Raw genomic sequence first — 21203 nt, forward strand, 5'->3', positions numbered from 1 at the left:
GACCGAAGCAGAAAAGTTATTTGATCATGTGGGGGATGACGCAACAAACAGGAAGAAAGACTTCAACAACAAGCCATCCAGCAGCTTCAACAGGCCTCCCAGCAACATGAATACCTCTAATCGGTCTTTAGTAGCACAAAAGGAAGAATCCAGGGTTCAGGGGGCGATAGGAGAACCTATCCCAGTGAAGGGTCCAGACAATACAATGAGGCACCAACTTTTGCGTCACAGGGGCCGTGCTTCATATGTACCGGTCCGCATTATACTCGGTTTTGCCCAAAAAAGGGGACTGTCAATGCTTTGCTAGCTTCAACTTCCTCACCCCACGCTCAAAGCGAAGAGGAAGAAGATGAGGAGGAACCAAAGATGACAGCTCTAAGCCCGTGCACTGCTATCAAGTGACAAGGTGCCAAGAAAATTCTTTCTAAAAGAGTCCCATCCAAGGGCTTGATGTACATTGAAGCATGCATCAATGGAAAGATGGCTCGGGCTATGATCGATGCAGGTGCTACACACAACTTTGTCTCGGAACAAGAGGCAAAACGTTTGGCGTTGAAGCTCGAAAAAGATGACTGGAAAATGAAGGCAGTAAACTCAGAGGCCCGCCCCATCACTGGGAAAGCAAGGAGTGTACCAATCAAGATTGGGGCATAGTCTGCAACAACTAATCTCATGGCAGCACCCTTAGATGATTTTCATGTCATCTTGGGGATAGAATTCTTGAACCAGGCCAAAGCAGTTCCAATGCCCTACTTAAACTCCTTATGTATGTTTGGAGAAAAAACACCATATATGATTCTTGCCATAAGGAAAAATGTCGAACACTTAATAGCCCTTCAGCTGAAGAAGGGTTTAAAGAAAGGGGAACCCACCTTCGTGGCTACCTTAAAGATGGGAGAGGCACTGGTGGGGGAGATCCTCATTCCCCCAAGCATCAAAGATGTTATAGAAGAGTTTAAAGATGTCATGCCTGAGAAGCTACCCAAGAAGCTGCCGCCAAGGAGGGCAGTGGACCATAAAATCGAGCCAGAGCCTGGCAGCATCCCCCCAGCACGTGCCCCCTACAGAATGGCCCCTCCAGAGCTAGCAGAGCTTAGGAGTCAACTCAATGAGCTACTAGAAGCAGGATTTCTTAGGCCTTCAAAGGCCCCCTTGGTGCCCCAGTTCTATTCCAAAAGAAGCATGATGGGAGTCTACGATTGTGTATTGACTACAGGGCCCTTAACAAGCTGATTGTGAAGAATAAGTATCATATCCCCTTAATTGCTTACTTGTTTGACCAACTAGGAGGAGCCGGATACTTCTCCAAGCAAGATCTGCGATCCGGCTATTACCAGGTCCGAATTGTAGAAGGAGATGAGGCCAAGACAACCTGTGTAACAAGGTAATGGTGCCTTTGAATTCTTGGTGATGCCATTTGGCCTTACTAATGCCCCTGCAACCTTTTGTACTTTGATGAATGGGTTGTTTCATGATTTTCTAGACAAGCTTGTAGTGGTGTACCTCAATGACATTGTAGTATATAGCAACACTCTCGAAGAACACGGCGATCATTTAAAGAAGGTCCTTGGGGTACTCAGAAATAACCAACTCTATGTGAAGCTAGAGAAGTGCTCATTTGCTCAGGAACATATTATGTTCTTGGGTCACGAAGTGGGTGGAGGAAAATTCGTATGGACAATGAGAAGGTCCGTGCCATCCAAGAGTGGCAAATTCCAACCAAGGTGGGAGAACTCCGGTCATTCCTCGGGCTTGTTAACTACTATCGGCGGTTCATATCAGGATACTCAAATCAAGCGGCTCCTTTGAAGGACTTGTTGAAGAAAGATCGCTCGTGGTTATGGTCCAAAAAATGTAATACCGCCTTCTAGAATCTCAAGGATGTTGTTATGACGGAGCCAGTGCTACAGCTGCCAAACCATTCGCTGTCGTTTGAAGTTTAGACTGATGCCTCAGACTATGCTATTGGCAGTGTGCTCATGCAAGAAGGGCACCTGATTGCTTATGAGAGCCGCAAACTCAATGACACTTAATGAAAGTACACCGTGCAAGAAAAGGAGATGATCGCAATAGTACACTGCTTGCGAGTTTGGAGACATTACCTTTTTGGCTCCAAGTTTGTTGTCAAGACCGATAATGTAGCCACAAGCTATTTCCAAACCCAGAGGAAGTTGTCCCCAAAACAAGCTCGATGGCAAGATTTTCTTGCAGAATTTGACATGGTTCTAGAATAGAAGCCGGGCCGATCGAACCAAGTAGCCGACGCACTCAGTCGAAAGGCTGAGTTGGCCACCTTGAAATTGGATGAACATGCCTCCATGTGTCAAATAAAGAGCAACCTACAAGACCGTATTCGTGAAGGGTTTGAGAAAGATCCCTTCGCCCAAACTAACATGGAGCTTGTGAAAGGGAGGAAATCACGACTTTTTTGGACCTAAAACGGTCTCCTACTGACCAAGCGGAGTCGAATATACATCCCGCGATCAGGTGACCTAAGGAAGGAACTTTTGAGAGAGTGCCATGATACTCTGTGGGCAGGGCACCCTGGGATTCATCGCACTCTCGCCTTGGTAGAACATAGTTACTATTGGCCCCGAATGAGCGATGATGTGGAAGAGTATGTTCGAACGTGCCTCACTTGCCAGCAAGATAAGGTGGAAAGGGACAAGCCCTTGGGACTCTTAGACCCGTTGCCAGTGCCGAAGGGACCTTGGGAGAGTATCTCCCTTGACTTTATTGTGAGGTTACCCAAAGTTGGGGAGTTTGGCTCTATCATAGTGGTCGTGGACAGGTTTTCAAAGTATGCAACCTTCATACCAACGCCATTATATTGCAGTGCAGAGGAGGCAGGTAGACTATTCTTCCGCCATGTTGTGAAGTATTGGGGCGTTCCCCAAAATATTGTCAGTGACAGGGACCCAAGATTCACAGGCCGCTTGTGGACCGAAGTGTTTAAGCTGTTGGGTACAAAGTTAAACTTCTCCTCTAGCCTACATCCCCAAGCCGACGGACATACAGAAAGGGTCAATGCCCTACTTGAAGAGTACTTGAGGCACTTTGTTAGTGCCAACCAACGAAATTGGGTTCACCTGCTCGATGTAGCGCGTTTTGTTACAACTTACAAAAGAGTTATGCATCTAATCAAAGGCCCTTCGAGCTAGCGACTGGCCGGCAACCTTCCACCCCCCATTCCATCACTGCTGGTTATATCGGCAATAGCCCCCCTGCTTATCATATGACAAAAGAGTGGCACACAAATGTAGACATCGCAAGAGCGTATTTGGAGAAAGCTTCAAGGAGGATGAAGAAGTGGGCGGATCAGGATAGAAGACCAGATGACTTCAAAGTTGGTGACTCGGTGTTAGTCAATTGAACTAGAGCCAGCTCAAGTTTACCCGCAAAGTGCATAAAGGGTTGGTTCGAAAATATGAAGGGCCCCTTCCCATCCTTGAGCGTGTTGGTAAAGTCTCCTTCCGGGTCCAACTCCCTTCATGGCTCAGAATCCATCCTGTCTTTCATGCCAGTTGTTTGAAGCCCTGTCGAGCCGATAAGGAAGACAACACCAGAAACATATCAGTTCGAGAGGAACCGCATGCAACTTCCTTCACACCTGAAGTTGAGGGTATCATGGCTGATCGCACCATGCTGCGAGGAACTTCTCGAAGACCTACTCTAGAATACATCATCAAGTGGAAAGGCCTACCAGACTCAGAAGCCAGCTGGGAACCAAGGGAAAAGCTCCACCTCACTGAAGATGAAATACGTACCTACACGGACGCAATGTCGACGAGGGCGTCGACATGATTGGGTGGGGGAGTGTCATGTGGCCATTTCATCCAGCGCTGTTCGCATGGCCTATGGCCCGTGACTTGGTCTATCAATGTAATATGTAAGAGTCATGCCTATGTACATGTTGTAGTGAGGACGTAGTTGGTATTAAAATCCAAACGTACCTCGTCTCGTTGCGTCTTGGGAAGTTGTCATTTATAGCACCTTTGGTCGTCACTCACCACTAAGTGGGTTGGTTGCTAAAGCTCTTTACCCTGAGATCTTGGTTGGCCATCGAGTGGTGCATTGCTAGTGCATATCCTAGCAGGGATTCCATTCTAGTCAACGGGTGATCACCCTTAGGCGTTGTAGACCTTTTTGTCATAATCCTATTGTAACTTGTTCTAGAATCATCAATAAAGCTTAACATTTGCCTACTCGCGTGCCCTATTGCTTTGTTTGTGTTTGTAAACTTAGCACTCCATTTGTGTTTGTTTTGTAGGTTTGATTCTCATAACTTTGCTAGGCTCACTTGCTTGTCGTGAGGCAACGCAAGTGCCGCACCGGGGGTGTGGATTTTTTGTGGGATGGAACGAGGAGGGCAAGAGATTGATGCATTGCTAAAATGAGAGATGGTTGTAAGCCGATGATAAAAGGGGGCTTGGGATTGGTAACATTTGATTGCACAACTTCTCTCAGCTTGATAAATGGTTGTGGAGGTTTCGGGAGGAGAAAGATGCTTTGTGGAGGATTATAAAAGGGCAATATGGGATTGGGGGTTGGGGGGATGTTAAGAGCTTATAGAGGTTTGGGGGCATGTGACATAGAGCGGGTCCCGGCCAAAGAATATGAATGGAATTTTGTTTCATTTTGTGTTGAGGGGTTTGTAGTGTGATGTGTATAATAACCCATACAAGGGGCATTCTTGTCCTTTATGTTACTTAGCTAGCTAGTATAAATAGGGGTTTCATTTCATTCAGGGGGACTTTTGGGGATTTTTGAACAAGAAGGAATTTGGAGAATTCATTTTAGCTCCTTTCTCTAACAAGAGAGGAAGGTTTTCTACCCTAGGGATTCATCTAAGTTTATAAGGCAGATCTGAAGGAAACTGGCGTTCTTCACCTGAGAGTATTGTTGCTTGTTTCATGCAGGGATTTCAAGTATTCTTGTAAAATTCTGTAAGCTCCCTTTGTCCCCACGATTGGAGTAGAAAACTGAATTTCTATTCTATCCTTGAATGTTGTTGAATTCAATAGAATATACATCAATGATACTCACAATTGATTGAAGCTCCTGTAAATTTTCTTTGTCCTTCCATTTTAGTTGAAGTAATTGAATAAAGGACTGTAGTTCTGTTTTGAATCTCAAAGGAAGTGTATGAACATCTGAATGTTGGTAGCACTATAGGTCAGGACTGAACTGGATGAAAGCACAGTCCAGATCCGTGGTAAGGTTATCTCACAGTGACATTTTAATGTTTTGTGGCTGAACCGTTCCAAATTGGCTAACAGTTCCCTCCTTCAAATTGGTAGTTGTTCTTCTGTTTTTTTAAAGGCATGGTAGATGTCCTTCCTTGTTAACTGATCTGAAGGATCAACAGGCTATTCTTTAAATTTCTTTGAGAATTTAGAATTGTACTTAAGTTGATCTGGTAACTACATCATCCCTTGAATAGGACAGAATTCTGCCTTGAATTTGTTCGTGGAAAGGTCTAAAACAAAGGCAAGTCTTTCCTACTGAGTTGAAAGGATAGTACTTAGGGGTGGAGAGTGACAGACAAGGAGCTTCACACCTTAAAATCTACTATTGTTAATGCCGAGATAAGCTACTCCTTGAATTGGAAAACAAATTTCCAGTAATGGTCAGCTTTGGAGGGAATTCTACACTGAAAGTTCAGCCTAAGAGATCATAAGTCATAGCTATAGGCTTTACCGACAGTTCATTACATAAGTGACTATTGGAGCTGACTGAAATTGAGTCTTTCGTAACTTTTGTTGTTGTTGTTGTGGTGGTGGTGGTTTTTTTTTTCTTTGGGTGTGCGTGTGTGGATTGGGGGGGGTCGGTCGTTGGGGGTGTAAAACAGTGTGACGGTGATGCTTTAGAGGATTTGGAGCCCGGATCATAATAAATCATTCACAGTTTGCTCCTTGTTCCATTGTTTGGTGGAAGTGGAGCCACTTTCTTTCAGGTGGATGAAAAATTAGAAACCTCTTATGCTGCCCAATTTTCAAGGAAAATCAACAACCTTGATTGAAAAGGGAGAATTTCAAATTGGCAAATCAATATTGCCTATGTGCGAGGTGTGATGATACATCCAACCATATTTGCATCCAATGTGATTTTGTCAGCGCATGGGTTCAGTTCCTCAAAAGTAAGTTTTTTGATATTCAAATGTCTTTCCCCCAATCCTTTAAAGATCTCTTGGAGTGTTGGTGGGTTAGGCACTTTTGGGAGACGGGTCGCAACCTGTGGATGTGTCTTCCTCTTAATGTCATTTGTGTGATTTGTAAGGTGAGGAATTCTGGAGAAGCATCTTTTCACCTTCCTGCTGGTATTCTGGAGAAGATTGAAAATTTTTTTAGAAATTTCATATGGGCTGGTCCTTCCCTTCAGAAATCATATCACCCAATTGCTTGGGAAACAATCTGCTCCCCAAAGGCTGAAGGAGGATTGGGGTTACGCAAGTTAAAGGACCTAAATCAAGCTGCCAATATGAAGCAGATATGGAGCTTAATCAAGAAGAAGAATTCCCTCTGGGTTTCTTGGTTCCATCATAAGTATGTAAAGAACAGGAATTTCTGGACAATTAACTATCCCAGCAAAATGTCTTGGGGAGCTCGGATAGTTTTTAATTGCAGAGAGGCAGCAAAGAAGTCCATCTGTTATATCATTGGCGAAGGACAGGGTATCGATTTCTGGACTCAGCCCTGGCACCCAGATGGACCTATCTTAGATCAGTACCCTGAAGGAATAGAGCTAAACGCTATTCATCCTCGGACTTCAGTTCATCAAGTTCTCCACAAAGGAACCTGGGATCCTATCATGTTGCATAGGCTCCCCTCCATCAACCGGATCCTCGAGAAAGCCCTGATTATTCCAAATATTGAAGATGAACCCATTTGGAAAGATACCTCTGATGGTTCTTTCTCTTTGAAAAGTGCCTGGAATGGCATTAGAGAGCACCGAACTAAATTAGTTTGGACCTCTTCCATCTGGTTCAAGGGGCACATCCCCAAAATGAGTTTTATATCTTGGTTAGCCCTCCATAAAAAACTCAGCACTCGTGATAGGCTATCCTTCCTTGGCCCAGCTAGAGCAACCAGATGCCCATTGTGTTCTGCTGAACCTGAAAGTATTGATCATTTGTTCTTCAACTGTTCTTTCTCAGCCTGGATATGGAGAAATGTGCTGAGGCAATTCAATCACAGAAGAAACCCAAAAAGAAAGCTCCTGGTTGAAGAGGAATGGATGAGAACCACTCACCCTGGTTCAAATCAACTCTCAACTGCTATCCGAGTAGCTTTTACTTCCTCAATTTATCATATTTGGCTAGAGAGAAATAACAGGATATATGGAGGTGCCAGTATGCATAAGCAAGTGATTCTCAATAATATCCAGCATATCATCAGAAGCAGGTGCATTTTCCTTGGGCTTGATAGCCATAATAGTTGCAGAGATTTAGCCTTCTCGAAGGCTTTTGATCTTCCCCTGTTCAACACTAAAAAGCCCGCCAGGAGCTGTAGGTGGGAGCGTCCACCGCCATGGTGTATCAAACTCAACTGTGATGCTTCTTTGGCGAATTCCTTAGCCTCAATTGGTGGACTTCTTCGTAACTCAAAAAGCTCTACTTAAAGGTAGTGTGTAGATAACTTATCTACACACTACCTTAAAGAGGATGATGAAGGAACTCTCTACTTTAGTAATCCACAAGTTTCTTTACCCGCTCCAATCATCATTTTCGTTGACCGGTCCTGAAATAAGCAATGATCAGGGAAGAAAGTTACAAAACAATTGCTATCATGAGTAAGTTTTTTGACAGAAAGCAAATTATAGGAAAATGAAGGAACACATAACACTTGGTTGAGGACAAGGTCATTTGATAAAATGACAGTTCCAACATGTAAAACAGGAGCAAGGTTGCCATTGGGCAATTTAACTGAAGCAGAGGTGGCGGGTGAGACGGAAGACAGAAGAGATGGGGAGCAAACAATGTGATCGGTAGCACCACTGTCAATAATCCAAGAGTTGTGCGATAAAGAAAGATTAGAGCAGAGAGAATTACCTGCAAGGTTCGCAATGGAACTTGAAGTACCTGCCTGCATCATGTTTAATAGTTGTTGGTGCTGTTCGGGTGTGAATTGAAGGGCTGTTGCATTGGAATATGCCCCGGGTGCAGCTGAGGTGTTGGCAGAGAGAGTATAGTTGTGGGTAGTAGGGACTGTTGCACGCTTGTTATTGCCAAAAGAGGGCTGTTTTCCACGTGGAGTAGAGTTATAACGAGGGTGACTCTTTGGGAAGCCATGAAGCTTGTAGCATTGATCCTTGGAATGACCATGCTTCTTGCAATATACGCAAAAATCAGTTGGGGGTATCGGACTGGAGCATGCTGTCCATTTCTTTCAACAGTTGGCTGGACATTGAGCCGAGTAGAAAAGGCTGTATTTTCATTAGTTTGTGGAGAGATATAGAGGCCACGTTGGGTCTCCTCTTGGAGAAGAACGGAGTAGGCACGAGAAACGGATGGCAGAGGATCCATAAGTAAAATGTGACTGCGGACAATGGCATAAGACTGGTTCAACCCCGCAAGAAAGTGCATGAGTCGTTCTTGTTCTTGGTATTCATTAAAGTTGGAGGATGTATCACAAACGAAGGTAGAGTAAGAGGCTAATTCATCCCACAAATGCTTGAGTTTGGTGTAATAAGAAGATAGTAAAGTTGATCTTGGTGAAGATTGGGGATGAGCTTTTTTAACTGAAAAATACGAGGGGCATTTTTGCGAGAAAATCTTTCACAAAGGTCATTCCAAACAACATGGGCTGAAGGTAAATAGACAACACTATCAGTAAGGTCTTTTTCACAGGCATTAACAATCCAGGAAGAGACCATGGTATTGGCTCGAACCCAAGATGAAAACATTGGTGAATCAGGTTTAGGTTGTGGAAGGGAGCCATCAACGAAAGCCCACTTATTTTTTGCAGTGAGTGCCATGGTCATGGCACGAGACCAAGTAGCATAATTCTCTGCGGTGAGAGAATGAGAAACAAAAACAGTCCCTGGATTGTCAGAGTGATGGAGAAAATAAGGATTGTTGGTAGAGACATTTTCCTCGTTCGTACCTTGATCGGGAAAGTCATTGGAGTCTGTAATCTTTGACGTATTGTCATTGGCAGATGTGACATGGTCATTTGAAGACATGGTTAAAAGGATCTGTGGTTAAAGAACAACACAAATAATATGAATAGTAGCTTCAACAATGACACAAACGGTAAGGGAAACGAGTTGAGAACGAAAGCTTGTGAGAAGGTAAAATGGAGTTGAAGAAGATAGGCCTAAAGATCGTTCATTGCTTTGATACCATGTTGAAAACAGAATTTCATAATAGAATGCTAAGAATGGGATTTTAGAATAGAAGAATGCTATATATTTTTCTTCATTACATTAGAGGTATATATATACAATTACAAGAATAAATTAGGATCCCAAGATTGTAAAGAAATCTCAGGATTAGAATACTACAAAAGAAAGTCAAATATACAGAATAAATTACAGCAAATATCTTGGCTGTCAATTACAATATAGATGGAAAGAATTTGCCAGCAATCGTTAGCTAAAGATGGAAATGGATCATGGCAGAGATTTGAGCCAAGGATAGAAATGAATCATGCCCAATCTTGGCCTAAGGATCTTGTAATATCCAAAGTAGAGATCTGGCATCTCTTAACAATCTGCTAATAATATTATCATTATATGATGATCGCATGCAAACAACATTATCATTACCCTATCTAATCTGACTATTAATTTGCATTGTCATTATCTCAAAAAAAAAAAAAAAAAAAAAAAAAAAGAAAGGAAGAAAAGGAAAGCATATTTCCTATCTATTTTAATTTATTCACCTTTCTCCAGAAACTTGTGGTGTGCATTTGTTATGTAGGATACAATGTGGTAACTCTGGGACGACACAATGTTGGGAAGGTGAGTCTGCAATCTTGTTACAGCAACATATGCATATCCATGAAAGCTTGCACATTGATCTATGTATATGTTAACCTGTTTTTCTTTCTTCGACTATTTTTTAAGGTGCGAGGTTATACTTTTAACATTAACTCAGGTTCTGTGGAACTACTCGAGCTCGACACATTCGGGATATCCATTATTCCAGCTAGCTTGGTTGGTTGATTAATCCTTTTATCCATATACGTTGGTGAAAGGCATCCATATCAGAATTTTAATGTAACTAGTTTATGTAAAATAACTTTCAGGTGAGCACATATGGTTTGTTTGTTGAAGATGTTCTTGAAGTCACTCACACAGTGATGGTGCATGAAGATGCAGCCAAAGACTAACAAAGGTATGATGTATTCCTGGTGAATATAATCAGCCATGTTGGTTATACGGGTTTTAATTGTAATCATTTTCTTTCCATTAAAAAAATAAATAAAATTGTAACCGTTTTGTTGGATGCAAAATACTCTTTGTTTTCCAACATTGCACATTCCATTCCTTGGATACCATGTGGTTTTGGAATTCATGGGCAGTTTTTCTCTTCTTGATGTGCATGCTCGCCTTGTGTACCTATTTGTTGTATGAGGCTGTGCAGCATTTATGTGTGCCTTTTAGCTCCTATTTAATATTGTTTGAATGTACCCTGCTGATGATTGTTTAAATAGCTTTGTGTAGGCCTCACGTAAGTGGTTGTCCTTCATGAAAGGAAATTCAGTCTTTTATCTTTAAGTATATAGGATACTGTAAAACTATCATTTGAACTTATTGGAGACAGATTTGCTTTCCCTTTCCCACTCGTCTCTCTACTCTCCTCTCTTCTCTTACCTTCTTCTACCACATGAGAAGGACATATGCTTGAAGCAGATTTACATGGTACCAGAGCTTGCAAGATCCAAGTTAAAGAATAACAATTGAGCCATCCAAAGTCACTTCTTTAGTCAACTTCCTCTTCTGTTTCCTCCTCTTCAATAAGCCTAGATAAGTTGGTTTTCTATTTTCTCCTATTTTAAAACCATAGATCTATTTCATTTCTTTTACACTCATTGAAAACCTTGGATCTGTCTATTTTCTACTGTCTTCTCTTCAAAAATTCTAGATCTCTAATCATTCAGAAAAAAAAAAAAAATCTAGATCCCTTCTCATTGTCATCTCTTCGAAACCTAACTTCACCTTTAAAACCCTAAATCTTCTTTGTTCAAGACAGTCAATCTCTTTTTAAGACTCCCCCTTCATTCAGTAGAATAAAGAAAAATAAATATCTTAAATGCTACCTTCGAATAGAATAAAAAACCCTTTCACACTCTTCTAAACCCATTTCTGCTACTCTAAATTCTCCAATTTTTCTCTTCCTACTTCAAATACCTCTATACTGTCTTCCTTGACTACTCTCATCTCAAGGTGGCAATTGGGCCGTGCTGGCCCGCGGCACGATTGCTACAGTGACGTGGGCCGTGCCGGCACGGCACGAAGGAGTGGGTTGTGCCCTTCCAATTTTGCCTTTGTTTTTTTATGTTTTTTTGAAATTTTTTGTGTTTTCTCAAAAATACCCCTTAAAGTTAGAAAAAACGGCTAGTGAGGGGGTAATTTTGGAAATTACAATGTGTAATTTTGGAAATTACAATGTGTAATTTCTTGTGTTCCAAAAATACCCTTCCCAACAACTATATTTGGGGGGTAGTTTAGGGATTACACATGTTTTTACTAAAATAACCCCCCAACAACTATATTTGGGGGTACTTTAGAGATTACACATGTTTTTACCAAAATAACCCCCCCACCAACTATATTTGGGGGGTACATTAGTGATTTTACTTGTTTTTACCCAAATAACCCCCCCAACAATTATATTTAGAGGTACTTTAGGGATTACACATGTTTTTACCAAAATAACCCCCCCAACAACTATATTTTGGGGGTATTTTGGTAACTCATTATATTACAAGTCTTATAAATATCCCTCCCCCTCCCTTCATTTCTCACCCTCAATTACTCTCTTATTACTTTCACTCTTATTGCTCTCTCTTTCATATTACTCTCTCTAATCTTCTCTCTAATTACATCAAATTCTCTTATTACATCAAATTCTCTAATCCTTATCTCTTATTACTCTCTCTAATCCTTGTCTATGTTACTCACTTCGATTAGCGATTAAGAAGAAGGAATTAAGGAGGTGCTTAACAACTTGCGGTAATTAGTATTAAAAAAGGCGCTTAACAACTCCGTAGGCGATTCAAGCAAAGTTGAGGTATTTAGAATTTATTTTTTAAAATTTACTTATAGCCCATCTTTGTAATTTTTTTAAAATAGCCGGTTCAAGTGACCACTATTTTCAACCAAATGAAATCATAGGAAATGATGAATTACTGGAGGCTTGTGTAGAACCTTGGAATGATGATACTTATACTCTAGAATCCGAATATCCAATTGCTCCTGAATCTACCGAAGAACCTTGTAGTACTAGTAGGAGTCAAGCTCCTAGTACTAAAATGTCTAGAGGTAGGATTTCACATGTATGGAAGTTCTTGTGAAATTATGAAAAAAAGGGAGTTTTACAAGATATGGCTATTTGTAAATTATGTAAAAAAAAATTTAGTTGTAAGAGTAAAGGTGGAAGCATTTGGCAAGGCATTCCGCTGTTTGTAGTGCAAAGCATCGATCATTAGACCCTAAACAAACCCAATTAGGTATCACTTCTAGTTCATTAAGAACTTTTTCTTATTCTCAAGATAGGAATAGGAGAGAACTAGCATCATACATCATACAAGATCAGCAACCATTTATTATGGTCGAATGTAAAAGATTTGAAAAATATATTAAAAAAGCTCTAAATCCTGCTTTTAAAAAAGTGACTAGAAATATTATAAAATCAGATTCCTTTAAATTATTTATTGAAAGCAAAAAACAACTGATTTCAAGTTTTAAAAATTTTAATGGAAAAATTGTACTTACTTTAAATATTTGGACTAGTAAACAAAATGAAGGCTATATGTGTGTAACAAGACATTATATTAATTCGAATTGGATGTTAGAAAAAAGAATACTTAGTTTTACTCAATTAGAATTCCCGCACAATGGTCATTTTATATCAAAATCTATATTATCTACTGTTCACGATTTTAAAATTCAAAATAAATTTTTTTCTAATAGCTTCGACAATGCTAGTAATAATACTGCATTAATAGGGTTATTAAAATCTCAATTGAAACCTATTTTAGATGGACAACTATTTCATATTAGATGTGCATGCCATATTTTAAATTTAACTGTACAAGATGGTTTATCGAAAATTGCACCATAGATAGAGATTATTAAGAATAGTCATCAATTTATTCAGTCTTCAGGGCATAGAAGACAAGAATTTAAAGCTTTATGTAAAAATTTTGGAAAAAACTACAAAAAATCCCTTTGGATATTAAAACTAGGTGGAATTCAACTTATAAAATGTTAAATGCATCATTTGAGTTCAAAACTATAATTACAATATTTTGCCAAGAACATATGCCTCCACCTTGCAATCATACTATATCTCTAGAATATTGGAACAATTGTGAAATTATTGCAGATTTATTAGAAGTATTTTTAAATGCAACTAATCTTCTTTCCGGTGTTTACTATCACTTCACAATTAATTTTGGGTCAAATATATAAAATTACTATTTGTTTTAAAAACAATAGATTGAGATTGGGAAATGGAAGTCTACTTCATAGAATGGAGGATAAATTTAGAAAATGTTTTCAAGAAATTCATCCTCTATATTTTTTAAGTACAATAATAGACCAAGGGTCAAGTTACAAGGTTTAGATGTCATTTTAGATGCATGCAATGAAAACGCAGGTATTGGATCTGGGCATAGTATAGATGAGATTACAAATTTATTACATTCTATGTATGCATTGTATGAGACAGAACATGGACATAGAAGACCGAGTTCTTCACAAAACTACCAACCTAGAAATAACCCACTTTGGTCACTAATAAATAAAAAAAGACCTAGAAATAGTGCTGGTACATCTTCTGATGAGCTATCATTATATTTGGGAAATGATTATTCAAGTTTTCTTAATCCTAATGAATGAGAGACTTTTGATGTTTTGACATGGTGGAAAGAACATGAGAAAAGTTATCCAGTGCTATCCGCCATGGCACGTGATCTACTAATCCCCCCGGTGTCCACAGTAGCATCAGAGTCTGCTTTTAATGCAGGTAACAGGGTCTTTCATGACACACGAAGGAGAATGTCACCAAAAACAGTAGAGGTATGCGTATGCCTCAAGGACTGGTTGGATGCAGATGATAGAGCACAAGACAGAAGAGAAGATGACTCAACCGAGTCACCTGAAGAAATATGAAGATTCAAATTTTTAAGTTATTAATTTCTACTTGTACTTCACAATGTATTTGTACTTCATTTGTTTTCTTTTTCTCTTGTATGTTGGTGGGTTAGAGGTAAGGTTCTATGTCCTCCTCTAATAATTTTCTATATTAACAAAATTTTAAGGTGCCGCCCGGGTTCCTGGATAAATATTCCGGGCACAATCGATCTTTGTTTTTAAATCACTTGCAATTTGACGTGTAAATTTTTCGTAAATGACTTGCAAATTTTTCCAATTTTTTCCAACAAGTGCATTCTCTGAATTCCAAATTCTCGGAGTTCCGAGAAAAATTCCAGTAGAAAAAAAACATATTCTCGGAATTCCGAGAAAAATTCCAGTAGTAAAAAACATATTCTCGGAATTCCGAGAATGCACTTGTTTGAAAAAAAATAACCGTTACGTGCCGAAATGAGCCGGCACGGCACAACACGCCAAGGCACGCCACAAGTGGGCCGCGAGCCGTGCCGTGCCAAACCCCCACCCTTTGGCGTGCCGGCACGTAGACTTGGCAAACGGGTGGGCCGGGCCGGGTCAACCCGCGGGTGATGTGGGTGCGGGTCACACGGGTCGGGTCAGGAAATGACCCGCATTTTTGCGGGTCAGAATTTACGTGACCCGCGCGGCCCGCGGGTGGGCCGGGTCAACCCGCGGGTCACCCGCAAATTCAAACGGTGGTTAAATTCAAACGATTTTTTTAATTTAGGAAAATGTTAAAACTTAAAAGTAGGGTATGGCCGGCACCGTGGGATGATCCAAACCGTCCATTAGATGGCCCACAGCCTAAATAGGTTGTGCCCCAAAAATCATTTCAATAGGTTGATCCCAACCCTCCGATCTATAGAGGGTTAGGATCAAGTGATGAACCCTCTAACATTCAAATCGGAGGGTTGGGATCAACCTATGGTGCTAGCCATAACCTATTCAGGCATCAAACCCTTACAAAATAGATTAGCATGACAAAATCATCATCCTTTGCATTAGAAAAAAAAGCCATCCAACTAGATTAGCATAACAAAATCCCCACCCTTAAAAAAGCCAAATGACTTGCGGGTGCCCGCGGGTTGACCTGACCTGACCCATGTTTTTGCGGGTTGGGTCATGCGCGGGTTAGTTTTGACGGGTCACTAAAACTCAGACCCATGCGCGCAAATTTGCAAGTGGGTCGGGTCGACCCGCGGGCATGGATCGCTTTTGCCAGGTCTACCGGCACGGCACGGCCCGTGACCAAATCGTGTAGTGCCGGCACGGCCCACTGGCCACGCTGGCCGAGAATTTTTGTGCCGTGCCGGCACGGCACGCCCTGTTTGCCACCTAGACTCTCATTCCATTTTAGACATGTATACTTGGCCCTCCTCTTTCAGCACGGCCCGTGACCAAATCGTGTAGTGCCGGCACGGCCCACTGGCCACGCTGGCCGAGAATTTTTGTGCCGTGCCGGCACGGCACGCCCTGTTTGCCACCTAGACTCTCATTCCATTTTAGACATGTATACTTGGCCCTCCTCTTTCATCTCTTCTACTCTATTTCCCCTACTTTTTCAGCTGCTAGCTATTAAACCATCCAATGATGACTTCATTCTCTGGAAGGGTTAAATAGTTCTTTTTTCTGTGCTCAGGGCATTTTTTTAATGGACACCATCTTAATGGCTTGCCGCTTGCTCAAATGGAGTATATTAAGAAGAGAGGCTGTGATTCCACCATTAGTGAGGAAGAACATGCTAGCTTTTGGGAGAAGAATCCTGAGTATGAGTCATGGATAGCCAAGGATCAACTCATTATCGCTTGGTTGAACTCTACACTTACCCCAAAGGTACTGTCAAGTCCTTGACATCGCCCCATCAAGGCAAATTTAGAAGGCCTTACATGATTCTTACTCCCAATAATTCAACGCTCACATCATATAGTTGCGAATGGAGCTTTAGAATCTTGGAAAGGTTCTCAGTATCTTTGGGTTTTTTGGTATAAACCAAAAGGGATATTTGATCAGTTTGCTTCTATCTAGCAGTTGTTGGATGAAAAGAACAAAGTTCGGTAAACTTGGTGACAAATATTGTTCAACACATCTATACTCACCTATTCAGAGTTTCCCACTTCCTCTAGACTATGGGTCCTTCTACAACATGATAGGATGCTCTCCTCAGCCAAGGCTTCTACAAAGCCTCCCATGCCATAAAATCTGCTATAGATTCTACTCGAGGCTCACAACCCTATCAATAGTCCCATCCCGATCCTTGATTAGAGAACATATGGCTAGGCCTGGGCAAGGTGCTTGTCAATAAGGATGTTTACCTACTCTGCCTGCTTATTTGGACACCTTTTTTTTTTATCCTCGTGCATTGCGCTCCACATCTTCTCATGTCACGACATCCACTCAGTTTTATGTTCATGGTTAGATTTATGGTTGTCACAACTGCTTTGTTGTAGATTGCTATCATCATTTCAATGCTAAGTACCAGATTTATTCCCCCCTGGCTCTCACACTTCATACGGGAGATCTTTCACTCGCCACGCCATTCGAAACTTCATGGGTGATTGAATCAGGTGCCACTCACCACATATAGATGATATAGGTAACCATCCTCATTTGTTCCGTGCTTTGGTTCATCCAAACTCGCTATAGGTGATGGGTTTCCAAACTCGCTATAGGTGATGGGTTCTCTCTCAGCATCAACCATGTTGGTTAAGCTTCCATGCCTTCGTCATATGGTCATTTTCATGCACCTGATATTTTTGTAGTTCATAGTCCTAAAAAAAGTATTATTTGTCTCACATTTACTTCTCAATTCCTTTTTCTTTACTTCCCCTTTCGTTTCAATGTTTATGAAGGATTTGCGAGGGGAGAAGCTCCTCGATAGAGACGTCCATTATGGGAATCTCTTGGTAGGATATATGGGATCAGATCTGGTAAGATAGAAGTTCATATTAGATTGGGTTGTTAAGATAGTTTAGGATTATCTTCATATCTTTATCTAATCATGTTTATCTGTAAGTGCTTATATAAGCATAGATGGTTGTTAATAAAGTTTAACTGAGAATAGAGAAATCTTTTGAACTCTTCATGGTATCAGAGTGGGCGATCCTAACCTTGTCCTGATTGCATCCTGATTGCAACAACGCCCACTGTGTTTTCCGGCGGACGGCTAGATGATTTAGCCGTTCGCCCGGCCCACCATTGATCCCAACACCCACTCCCGCTTCAAATCTGGAGGAACCCAAACTCTTCTATTTTTCCATGCTATCTGAGCTTGCTCGTGGTGTCCGCCCAGTCAAGAGCTCGTCAACACAAAGAGATATCCATCCATCTCCTCTCCATCAAACCTCGCCAAAGATTCAAACCAGTTCTTCCACGGCCTTACCAGACGGCATAGATCCATTTTTCACCAGTCAACCAGACGACGGTGTCACTCCTTTTCATGGCTGCAATAGTGATATGCAGATACAGAAAGGTTGCAAAATTCGTAAGAATAGTGGAGTCTCCTTCATTTTCAATATCTTGTCAATGCCCTTTGCAACAAGTAAAAAGGTGGAGGCTCGATGGCCATTATATGCATGGAGCAATAAATAGACATTGATAGCTCGTTTTCTTCACAGAGTTTTGATGGCAGATAGGAGAGGGGGAAGGAGGATGAGGAGGCACACGATAGTAGTATGTATGAGGATGGTAGTTCTTCGGGGAGATAGCAGAGATTTTGAAAATCGAAATGGGAGAACACGTGGTGTGTCAGAGGAAGGTCTGTTTGGGCGGGATTTCCATAATAAAAATAATCGAATGGAGAACAACTGTCGAGCAATGGAAGAGAATATTGTGGGCTCTCTCAGATCCGGTTTTCCAGGTTATCAAACACCCAGATTAGCCGGTATTTATAATACTAAAGGAAAGTGCAACAAAACGAGGGGCCAAAGTGTAATTAGGTATGGGTCTGATAATTTGGGCTTGATGGGTGGGTCTCTCACTGGACTGAGGGCCCACTTATCTCAAATGGTAGACAATATTATGGAAATTATAGAGTCTAGTGGAGTTAGTGAGGTGGGCCTGGATCGCCGGGTTTCGTGAGAAGAAATAACATGAGGTCTGCCTTTCCTATCCAGCCTTTAATAGACTTGGCTCCGGTTGGGAGCTTATCAGATGTGGAAAACAACGATGAGAACCATAGAGATGGTGGATTGGATTATGCTGATCCGTTCATCCTTCTTGAGGAGAGGGGTTTAATCGATCAGCAGTCGTCGGAGAAAGAGGAGGATTACATGAATAGGAGGCGGGCGAGAAGCATTTCGGGTGGTTCCAGTCACTCGTAGGTGTCCCCTGAGGTTCCCACTGAGGTGGTATTTAGAAAGATCGATGAAGCAATTACTGGAAACTCAATAGAGGAGCTACTTTTTGGGGAAAAAATAAGGAAACAAGGAACGGAGCCTGGTTGTCACAAGACAAAATATTGTATTATCGGATAAAGAGGGTGGGAGTTATCGGGATCAATTCATCAGACCACAGGTGGGGTTAGGGGTTTGTAACCCAAGAGGCACGTCCAAGGTATGAGTTCCTTTGATTTGGTTTTGGCTAATGAATTTTCTTCTCCTTGTGTTGATGTGCAGAGAACTGATTTGGGCTATAGAGGCCTTTATGAATGTGTTGACAGATTAAATTCAGGAATTCCATTACCATATTCTGATTTAAATGTCGCTTATACTCGAAGCATAGCACTTGATTTGGAACATCCGTTAAGGGATCCTTATTCTTGTTCCCTGATTAGGGATGCTTCTGTGGGAGGGATGGAGAGTAGTGTAGGGTTAATTGAAGGAAAGAGGGCTAGAGAGGTGGATAGAATGGTAGATCATACTATCGAGCTAAGTAAAAAATTAGGAGTGAAGTATAGAGGCCCGGTGGAAAATTACCGTGAGATGATAAAGTCGGCAGAAATTAGAGAGGTGGAGGGGGATGAGGTCTAGGAAGTCTAGCTTTGCTGAGTCTTCTAAGAAGTCGCTTAGGGAGTTAGCGAGATTGAAATCCGAGATAAATTACGAAGGGAAGATGAGTGAGGTGGAGGTGATGGTCTCTCACTCTGCTAAGAAGATGAGTGGGAGAAAGGGGAGGAAATTCCTCAAAATTGTTTCATTATGAAGATTCTCTCATGGAACATAAATGGATTGGGGGCCCTGGCAAAAGGGGCCCAAATCAAAGACCTTGTTAGAAAAGTAATACCAACTCTGATATGCGTTTTGGAAACAAAACTAGAAGTAATAGATAGGTTTACCTTAAAGAGTCCAGGGGTTAGGGGGGATTGGAGTTTCTCGTATGTGGGTTCCAATGGGGCCTCAGGGGGTATTCTTGTAGCATGGGATGAGCTGTGTTGGATAAGTGTGGATGAATTGATAGGAAATTATTCACTTTTCGTTGTCCTCCAACGGGTGGAGGATGCATCAAAGGTTGTTTTCACTGGGGTTTATGGGCCTTCCTTAAGGGTGGAAAATAGAAGGTTTTGGGAGGAATTAAATGTGGTTAGGGACTGGTGGGTCTTTGGATGGTGCATAGACGGAGACTTTAATGAGATTAGATTCGTATGTGAAAGAAGCGGTTGTAGGAGATCAACAAGAAACATGATAGCATCTAATGATTTCATTGCTAAACATGAGCTAGTTGAGCTTCCTTTGGCTAGGGCTCGTTTTACTTGGAATAGAGGGGAGAGTCAGAGCAGGATTGATCGGATCTTTATATGTCCCGGTTGGTTGAATCTGGTTACTGATGTGTATCAAAGATCCCTGATTCATCATTGCCCTATTCTTTTAGATCCTAGGCTTGAATCTTGGGGTCCTCCTCCGTTTAGATTTGAGATTGCATGGTTGCAAGCTCCTAGTATGAAGGAAAGGTTGGGGGAATGGTGGAGTTTTGTTAAATCCGAGGGGCCTTTAGATGTGGTAATAGGTTGTAAGCTCAGATTTGTGAAGAAAAAGTTGAGGGAATGGGTAAAAGAGAAAAGAGCCTTAGATCAAAATCGTAAGTGATGGTTGGAGAATAGGATAGGGGAAATTAATGTTCTTGAGGGTGAGGTGAATGGGAACATCAACTTGAGAGAGGAGTTGGGTAGAATTAAGGAAGAGCACAATGGTATACTACTACTACATGAGGAAATATCCTGAAGACAAAAGTCGTGAGTTAAATGGCTAAAGGATGGGGATAAGAACACGACATATTTTCATGCCATGGCTAGTGTTAGGAGGAGGGGTAGTAGGATTGAGTTCTTGGAGGCTGAGGGTGAAAAGATCACAGATAAGGATGAGATCACTGGGGTGATCTTGGAATTTTATAAGAAATTGTACTCGTCTGATGGTTCTTTAAGACCGACTCTGGAGGAGTTGGATTTTAAGCGCTTAGACGATGATCAATGCAGAGTTTTGGAGAAGCCTTTTGAGGAGGAGGAAATTGAGAGAGGGGTTTTCTTCTTGGGTAGAGATAAGGCTCCAGGGTCGGATGGTTTTTGTTTGGCATTCTTCCAAGCATGTTGGCCATATGTGAAGGAAGATATAGTAGGTTTCTTTAGGGAATTCCATCAGGGCATGGTGTTGGACAAGGGTATTGAGGCTACTTTTATTACTCTAGTTCCAAAGGGTGTGGGGGCTTCCAAGATTTCTGATTTTCGACCTATTAGTCTAGTGGGATGTTTGTATAAGATCTTAGCTAAGGTGTTAGCAGAGCATCTTAAAAGAGTTCTCCCTATGATTATCTCTGATAGTCAATGTGCCTTTGTGGCCAAAAGACAAATTTTGGATTGTTCCCTCATTGCGATTGAGGCTATTGATTATTATCGTAGGCTTGGGTTGAAAGGGATCTTGTGTAAATTGGAC

General features: G+C 41.4%; 2 protein-coding genes and 1 long non-coding RNA gene across 7 annotated transcripts; all 3 read left to right on the top strand.

Annotated features, from left to right (window-relative positions):
• The first annotated feature begins 480 nt into the window (after positions 1-480).
• Positions 481-1233, top strand: LOC143879007 (uncharacterized). The gene is made up of 2 exons (XM_077381213.1): positions 481-630; positions 730-1233. The coding sequence occupies exons 1-2, from the start codon at positions 481-483 to the stop codon at positions 1231-1233; spliced, it is 654 nt and encodes a 217-aa protein (XP_077237328.1).
• Positions 1234-4592: 3359 nt separating this feature from the next.
• LOC143880316 (uncharacterized) lies at positions 4593-14435 on the top strand. Of its 5 annotated transcripts, none has more exons than XR_013251629.1 (4): positions 4593-4946; positions 9895-9963; positions 10069-10158; positions 10251-10533. It is a non-coding gene; the product is annotated as an uncharacterized LOC143880316 (long non-coding RNA). The 5 variants fall into 5 exon arrangements; XR_013251631.1 differs by having other exon boundaries at positions 9923-9963; XR_013251632.1 differs by lacking the exon at positions 4593-4946 and adding an exon at positions 14198-14435 and having other exon boundaries at positions 7695-9963; positions 10251-10339.
• A 5043-nt stretch (positions 14436-19478) lies between these two features.
• Positions 19479-20363, top strand: LOC143879008 (uncharacterized). The gene has a single exon (XM_077381214.1). The coding sequence runs from the start codon at positions 19479-19481 to the stop codon at positions 20361-20363; it is 885 nt and encodes a 294-aa protein (XP_077237329.1).
• Positions 20364-21203: the final 840 nt, after the last annotated feature.

This window comes from Tasmannia lanceolata, unplaced genomic scaffold (genome assembly GCF_043159265.1).
Source record: "Tasmannia lanceolata isolate RefF3 unplaced genomic scaffold, GAP_Taslan_0.1 ptg000006l, whole genome shotgun sequence".
Lineage (NCBI taxonomy): Eukaryota > Viridiplantae > Streptophyta > Magnoliopsida > Canellales > Winteraceae > Tasmannia > Tasmannia lanceolata.

Bases quoted from the DNA above. Each gene is read 5' to 3' on its own strand.
- LOC143879007 (XM_077381213.1), top strand. From the start codon at position 481: ATGGCTCGGGCTATGATCGATGCAGGTGCTACACACAACTTTGTCTCG. The intron at 631-729 runs GTACCAATCAAG...TTCTTGAACCAG, and splicing joins TCACTGGGAAAGCAAGGAGT to GCCAAAGCAGTTCCAATGCC.
- LOC143879008 (XM_077381214.1), top strand. From the start codon at position 19,479: ATGAAGATTCTCTCATGGAACATAAATGGATTGGGGGCCCTGGCAAAA.